The sequence below is a fragment of the Choristoneura fumiferana genome, unplaced genomic scaffold (assembly GCF_025370935.1).
Source record: "Choristoneura fumiferana unplaced genomic scaffold, NRCan_CFum_1 Sck3bRy_343;HRSCAF=565_pilon, whole genome shotgun sequence".
Lineage (NCBI taxonomy): Eukaryota > Metazoa > Arthropoda > Insecta > Lepidoptera > Tortricidae > Choristoneura > Choristoneura fumiferana.
The window spans coordinates 39609-47835 of record NW_027413001.1 but is presented as its reverse complement, the minus strand read 5'-3'; the positions used below and the strand labels follow the sequence as shown (position 1 = coordinate 47835).

General features: G+C 41.7%; 1 protein-coding gene across 6 annotated transcripts in view; it reads left to right on the top strand.

Annotated features, from left to right (window-relative positions):
* The window catches only part of LOC141445081 (uncharacterized), a 59712-nt gene that overhangs the window by 27636 nt on the left and 23849 nt on the right, over positions 1-8227 (top strand). Inside the window, exons 1-3 of one of the 6 annotated variants that reach the window (XM_074110855.1) lie at positions 4498-4562; positions 5716-7301; positions 7737-8148. In XM_074110855.1, the coding sequence (XP_073966956.1) occupies positions 7286-7301; positions 7737-8148 (428 nt within the window). In that variant the 5' untranslated portion in view covers positions 4498-4562; positions 5716-7285. Of the gene's footprint in view, positions 1-4497; positions 4563-5715; positions 7302-7736; positions 8149-8227 lie in introns of those variants that run through there. The other 5 variants (XM_074110859.1, XM_074110856.1, XM_074110858.1 and 2 more) reach the window with 5 other exon arrangements.

Sequence of the window (8227 nt, the reverse complement as noted above, 5' to 3'; positions counted from 1 at the left end):
TGAAATTAGTTTCTGAAAATCAAGTACGAGTAGGCTTGCAATCTGAGTTTTCGGTGTGTAGCTAACGTTGACAACTCAAATTATGTTATGTCAGTTTCCGAATAATAACGGTGTTAAATTTGGGTAATTCTGGGAAAATACAAACAAACATAGATGCACGGAAAAACCAGAAAAAGAGACCAGCGCTTTCCTGATTTTTCTGATCTATGTTTCAGTTTGTATTTTCGATGTGGATTTTACGGGATGATCGTAAAAGTAACAAAATTTGGAGTTGAAATAAAAAAAATTACAAAAAGACTCCAAAAACCAATCTTAATTCTGGGAAGAATAAAATACAGATTAATTGTTTGGTGCCGACCGTTGCCGGCGGTGATGGCGGAAAAAAGGCCTTTATTTCTAAGAGTTATCTCCTTATATACTAGTTTAACAACGCCCTCTTCGGGCTGTTTATAGAACTTATTGGTTAAATACAGCCATTGGCAGATCTTGTAGATCTAAATGAATAAATTTAACAAACGGCTATAAATGATTGTGTTGTCTTTTAATAATGTTTGTGTAAATAATATTTTTTTAATATAAATAAGAAAATGTTAATGTTTTAATGTTTAACAAATACATTAAAACATTAACATTAAAACATTTAAATGTAAAATATAAATACCTATGTAAATTAGTAAATAACTGTGTTAAGTGTAAATAAGTAAAATATTAATATTAAAAAAGATAAATATAAAAAATTACCTGTAAAACCGTATGTTTGTATTATTTACTTTTTGCTCTGCAGTACTTGCCTACATTTACGGCCCGAGATTTCTTATGTCTAATGGGTCTCAACCTACTTACTATCAAATGGACAATATATGGTGGCAGGCGAAATCTATAAATTTAATTTTTAATACAAGCTCTTGTCGACTGTGCTTTTTGTGGATTGTACTTGCACTGTCATCCACCCCACATAAGTACCTATGCCAAATTCCACGTCAATCAGACCACTAGAAGTGAGTCAAAATTCACTTGCAAGATTTTACAAACAACAACACAACAACAACAACACACAATACAAATATTGCAAGTTAATAAAATTTTGTAAAATAGTTCCATAAGAATAAAAAATTGAACCGACTACAAAAAACCATGAAAATAATTTTCTACCATTCAGAAATCGGTGCCTCAGCACGAGCCAGCAGGAGTGGACCTATATAGTCGTCTACCTCACCTACATACTATACGCGTATATTGGGCTTCAATTACTCCTGCTGGCTCGTGCTGAGGCACCGACTTCAGAATGGTAGAAAATTATTTTCATGGTTTTTTTGTAGTCAGTTCAATTTTTCGTTATATTTTTTTTTCACGCCTTTCAGTGTAAAAGATCTAAGAAATTGCTTTTTCCGATGCAGAGACTTTCATTATTGAGGAGTCCTGGTGCATCGTCACCCGTTCCATTTCACCATATGCATTACGATTAACTTAAATTGCTTAGCAACTGTGTTAAAGTCATTGAAATTCAACCCGTGAGGTACTTGTTATCGAGTAGTAGCTCGGTTGGTCAAATGTGGTCTTCATTCATCAGAAAACTTCCATAGTTTAAAGATACTTTCCCTCGATTTCCTTAGGATCCGATCATCAGATCCTGATTTGGTGCATATGGGACCTAATTGAAAGCATTACTAGACGAATGACGGAGTTCTGAGGTAACAAACATAAAAAAAGAAAATACAACCGAATTGATAACCTCCTCCTTTTTTTGAAGTCAGTTAAAAATACTCGTGATTTCATTACCTACTGCTATTTGCAAAAAAACTAAAAAAAAGTTGTAAGGGCAACTCTAAGACGTCTCTGTCTGTTTTAGCGCGCTGTCTAGGCGCTGTCAGTGTAACATACGGTCGACTGTGACACGCAAGCCACGTAAAAAATAGAGGGGTGTGAGCGGGTTGCGGGGTACAAACGCTCTGTTTTCGATTAATTGTTTAGCGATGCGTCACCTTAAGGCCTAATTACGTACAGTTGCATACAATATTTTATCTACATCCATATATTAAATCCTCTATCATGTGTTCAAGAACCATTGAGAATGACCTGTATTGCAACCAGAACTAGGACCTTCACTTTGCTGGTAATAAATTATGAGTCATTTCCTTCGCCGCATCTAAAATATCGGGCGGAGTCAAATTTTCTTCGCATTCACTGATATCAGACATTTTTAAGCAAGAACAAAATTTTCCCACGAAAATTCGTACAACAAAACGACACGTATGAATGGAATGGCGCTAAAACCCAGTACATCACTGAAAGAGAGAGAGACAAGTGAAAATTGGAATCAAAACTTGGTGATATAAACTTTTTGGATTTGCCCTGTATCGTAATGGTGAAAAAAATTGTATTATAACATTATTCGTTAGAAGAAAAGTGTTATAATGTGTTTTTTTTTTAATATTTCGGTATTGTGTTTAAAAAGTATGTAATATAAACTCGTTTTGAATTTTATAATTCGAATTTTACGATATGAGAGTAGATAAACATATTTATTAGGTAATTGTATAGTAAACTTGAAGCGACGCATTGTCGTTGTCGGGTGGCGAATACAATAGTATTCAATCAATACGTAGGTAATTACTGCGCTTATAGCATAGGTACTGCACGTAGGTTTTAATTTTTATTAATATAAATAAGGCTTTTTTTATTTCCAACAATTTTTTTTGAGAGGGGTCCGTGGAATTGTTTAAATTGTGAAAGTGGTCCGTGACTGCAAAAAGTTTAAGAAACCCTGGCGTAGGTCAACTATTATTGGTTTAACTTGTTCCAAGATATTATTGTTGTTATTAATTGAAAATTTTAAAAAAACCCGTTTAAGAGTTGTTCTTAATAAAAAAAAGATACACAATTACTACGAAAATCCCTGGACTTAAAGAAAGCGAACGATTGTACGGTCAAGTAGAAAAATATGTATGTATCGAAGCACTCAAAAATATGTAAGTCTCCAGCTTTATTGTGTCGGAATAAGAGTACTCATATTTTTGAAGCGTTAGTAAGCCATATTTGAACTGTTAGGTTACCTATACATTTCGACCTATCTATAAAAAAATTACAAAAAAAAAAAAAAAAAAAAAAAAAAAAAAAAAAAAAAAAAAACATCGAAATCTATTGGAGGCTGCCGTTACAATCTCTCTGAACTATTTTAATTAAGCGGTTATGAAAATTATCTGTATCGCTTATTTAGTAGTACAATAAAGATAGTACCTAGTCATTTTATTGTATTGTCATTGTCTTCTACGCAACTTCAAAATATTTAGGCTACCCAAAGAAGGAAAATCAGGGGAAAAAACTCGTGTATAAACGAATTTTGGCATAGTAGGGAATGATGTTTTAAACCACATACTAAAAGTACTGATGGGTATTTTTAACCGACTTCAAAAGGTTCTATGTTCTGATGTTTGTATTTTTTTTTAAATGTATGTTCGCCGATTACTCAGTCAATTGTGGACCGATTTTCAAAATTATTTTTTTAATCGAAAGGGTATTCTTCTGAGGTGGTCCCATTGTCACCAAGTCAAGATCTGATGATGGGATCCTAGGGAAATCGAGGGCAAACCTCAAATTTTATAGGCACACCTATGGCGATTTGGCATTTTTAGCATTAAGATGAGCATTTACATTCAGAAAGTATCATTTGGTAACCTGGACCTGATGAAGAAGACCGTGATGACCAATGGAACTCATCAAAGCTAAGTAATGCTCGCTCGTCTATAAACGATCATGATTAATATACCTAGATAAGCGACTAAGAAGAAGCTTTAAGTTAATGATTCTTTCGAACTGATATGATGCTGAAGCCAGAAGGTAGGCAACGGAACTCTGTTATAAAACAAAGCAACTAAGTCGTGTTTGGGCTTAATAGAATCGTTACTTTGGCTACGAATCACTAAAAAGTTAGAAATAAAAAAATTTTAACAAAAAAGTAAACCGACTCAAAAAATAAAAAAAATAACAAAAAATGGAACCGACTACAAAACCCTTAAAAATATTTTTCTAGGTACGTACTAGCTCGAAGTCGGTGACTCAGCACGACCCAGCAGGAGGGATTGAATGAAACCCATAGTATGTAAAAGAGGTAGACGACTATTGTCCCACTCCTGCTGGCTCGTGCTGAGGCACCGACTTCGAGCTAGTACGTACCTAGAAAAATATTTTTAAGGGTTTTGTAGTCGGTTCCATTTTTTGTTATTTTTTTATTTTTTGGAGTCGGTTTTACTTTTTTGTTAATTTTTTTTTTTTTATTGTCCATCTTCTTCCTGTCATATCTCGTGAAATATTGATCTCAGAGAAAAAATGTATAGAATCTTTTTTGTAGACAATTTTATGTAGATAACATAATATGTCTTAGAACATTTTTCGCTGTGGGCCAGCGTTTACGAGTTATTCACGTAAAACTAAAAAATGGAAATCATTTATTGCGGAACCCTAAAACTGGCTGCGCTAGTTAATATGCGACCAATTCTGTTTTTTAACAGCGGCATAACGTGGGCATATGCATAACACAAGCGCCTCTCTTCATCGCAAGCACAGTAAGTACATCCACTCCACAGTAAAACCCCTAAATACCTTAAATTATCCAATGAGGGCTATCGTTTTTTGTCTTTCTAGATGGCGCCACTGTTGCGTGAGGTTTTAAGTGTGGCTTTCAAAGTCTGTTATTACGGGCGTGAAAACAAAGTTTAGATTAAAATCATATTTAATACACCTTAAAACCGTACCATAAAAATATCGAGCAACCACAGTGTTGCGTAGTCCCGTTTTGTTCGAAAAAAAAGGGAGGACAAAAGTTTCCGAAAGACAAAACTGTCTCAAAACACAGACATTCATTGCCCCTTATCGCATAATTGCCATAATTAATTTCAGGCCAAAATATTCACACAATTATTCTAATTATAAATAAACCCGCGTAGCTCACCCAAAAACTATAAGATATTTGACATTTCGGAGACCTTACGCTACACTACACTAGCGCCCCTAGCGGCGAATTCATACGCGATAGCCCTCATTCATAGCGTGACCATATTTGTACTTGTACCTAAAAAACTGGCCAAGAGCGTGTCAGACACGCCCGAAATAGTGTTCCGTAGCCATTACGAAAAAATTAAGTAATATTTTTCTAAGGATTTCGTATTCTGTACGATTTTTTTTTATTTATGGATAGCAAACGAGGAAGTGGGTCTCCTGATGGTAAGAGATCACCACCGCCCATAAACACCTGCAACACCGGGGGATTGCAGATGCGTTGCCAACCTAGAGGCCTAAGATGGGATACCTTAAGTGCCAGTAATTTCACCGGCTGTCTTACTCTCCACGCCGAAACACTACAGTACAAGCACTGCTGCTTCACGGCTGGATTAGCAAGCAAGATGGTGGTAGTAATCCGGGCGAACCTTGCACAAGGTCCTACCACCTGCACCTGCTGGAATGTTCCAAGTTTAGGCATATTTTATACCTTAGGCTGCTATTTACTCTTAAACTACTAATAATTCTCAAGCAAACTTATTCGTTATAGTTTTCCTTGAAAGTTTGATATACTTACTACCATTCTGAATTTTTTCAAAATTTTCTACCCACCGGTTTAGATTTTAGAGGGGGGGACGACGACGCTCGATTTGAATGAAAATTTGCAGTTAAAAGTTGAATATTTTGCAAACAAATCACTGAATCGAAACATTGTTTTAGCAACCCCCTAATGATTTTGAAATACCTATCCAACGATACCCCAGGATGGAGTGTAGTGGATGAGAAAAAAAAATCACCCCCACTTTACGTCTAAGGCAGGAGCGCCTTACTTCAAGGCGGGAGCGCCGCCAGTGATTGACGTCACAAAGGTGTTCGGTTACACCGAACACTGAATCTTGATTTTGAAACTATTCTTTCTTAACTACCTCTCCGGTCGGTAGCTAGATTCATTGGAGGGGACAAACATCTCCCTCACACCGATGCGTGCTGTGTTGTTCTTGTTTTGGGTGTTGGGCACGGGCAGCGCTGATGACTTGTTCGACGACGAGCTGTACCGAGCAGCGCTGCAGCCGGCGCTGTGCGCGCGTCAGCTGGCCGGCATGAGGCGGGCTGACTGTAAGTGCCTTCTCAGTTATATCTCAGCGCTGACGACTTGTTCGACGACGAGCTGTACCGAGCAGCGCTGCAGCCGGCGCTGTGCGCGCGTCAGCTGGCCGGCATGAGGCGGGCTGACTGTAAGTGCCTTCTCAGTTATATCTCAGCGCTGACGACTTGTTCGACGACGAGCTGTACCGAGCAGCGCTGCAGCCGGCGCTGTGCGCGCGTCAGCTGGCCGGCATGAGGCGGGCTGACTGTAAGTGCCTTCTCAGTTATATCTCAGCGCTGACGACTTGTTCGACGACGAGCTGTACCGAGCAGCGCTGCAGCCGGCGCTGTGCGCGCGTCAGCTGGCCGGCATGAGGCGGGCTGACTGTAAGTGCCTTCTCAGTTATATCTCAGCGCTGACGACTTGTTCGACGACGAGCTGTACCGAGCAGCGCTGCAGCCGGCGCTGTGCGCGCGTCAGCTGGCCGGCATGAGGCGGGCTGACTGTAAGTGCCTTCTCAGTTATATCTCAGCGCTGACGACTTGTTCGACGACGAGCTGTACCGAGCAGCGCTGCAGCCGGCGCTGTGCGCGCGTCAGCTGGCCGGCATGAGGCGGGCTGACTGTAAGTGCCTTCTCAGTTATATCTCAGCGCTGACGACTTGTTCGACGACGAGCTGTACCGAGCAGCGCTGCAGCCGGCGCTGTGCGCGCGTCAGCTGGCCGGCATGAGGCGGGCTGACTGTAAGTGCCTTCTCAGTTATATCTCAGCGCTGACGACTTGTTCGACGACGAGCTGTACCGAGCAGCGCTGCAGCCGGCGCTGTGCGCGCGTCAGCTGGCCGGCATGAGGCGGGCTGACTGTAAGTGCCTTCTCAGTTATATCTCAGCGCTGACGACTTGTTCGACGACGAGCTGTACCGAGCAGCGCTGCAGCCGGCGCTGTGCGCGCGTCAGCTGGCCGGCATGAGGCGGGCTGACTGTAAGTGCCTTCTCAGTTATATCTCAGCGCTGACGACTTGTTCGACGACGAGCTGTACCGAGCAGCGCTGCAGCCGGCGCTGTGCGCGCGTCAGCTGGCCGGCATGAGGCGGGCTGACTGTAAGTGCCTTCTCAGTTATATCTCAGCGCTGACGACTTGTTCGACGACGAGCTGTACCGAGCAGCGCTGCAGCCGGCGCTGTGCGCGCGTCAGCTGGCCGGCATGAGGCGGGCTGACTGTAAGTGCCTTCTCAGTTATATCTCAGCGCTGACGACTTTTTAGACGACGAGCTGCAGGGCTACTACGAAACTCGAAAATCGAAGTTCGTATCGTACCGTTCCTCTCGCTCTGGTATTAAGTATTAAATAGTATAAGTGTCAGAGGGACCGCACGACACGAACTTCGAGTTTCGGGTTTCGTAGTAGCCCTGCTGTACCGAGCAGCGCTGCAGCCGGCGCTGTGCGCTCGTCAGCTGGCCGGCATGAGGCGGTCTGACTGTTAGTGCCTCCTCGGTTGTAGCTCAGCGCTGACGACTTGTTCGAGGACGTGCTGTGCCCAAATTTCTTGCATTATAAATGATTTTTATTATTAAATAAAACACAGTTTAATTCAAGCAATTTTAACTACATATGTACTCGTAATAAAGATAAAACAATAGTGACTCTTATTGCAGTCTACGATGTAAGCTTCCGCGCACAAGCAGGCCTGCTCGGCGGCAACTTGGCCAGTTTGGGCAACTACCACCAATGCCTGGCCATAAACCAAGACTTCCCCGGCACCAACGTCCAAGGGAAATACTGCATGATCCAAGCTCCGCTGACGCCTCCTGTTGTCAGGATACCCTCCTTGACCGGTGTTTCAGCGTCAGAGAATGTGACCTGGACGGAAGTGACGTTGCCTGAGGCTCTGATGCAGAAGTACGCCGGCAAGTCCTTGTCTCTAGCTGTGTGTGTTCCCAAGTCGTGCGCCGTGGAGGCAGTGCTGGCGCCCTACACTGCGCACCCTGTCGTCGGCTTCAACTACACGGAGCAGTACTGCCGGCTGCCGCACGACAAGCCTTTTGTCGCAGCCGATTATGTAGCAGTGTAAGCAAACCCTCAGTTAAGCTCAGTTGGTTTTCTTAAAATTTATCTAGACATGCGATAGCGTATCAAGCGAAGTTCA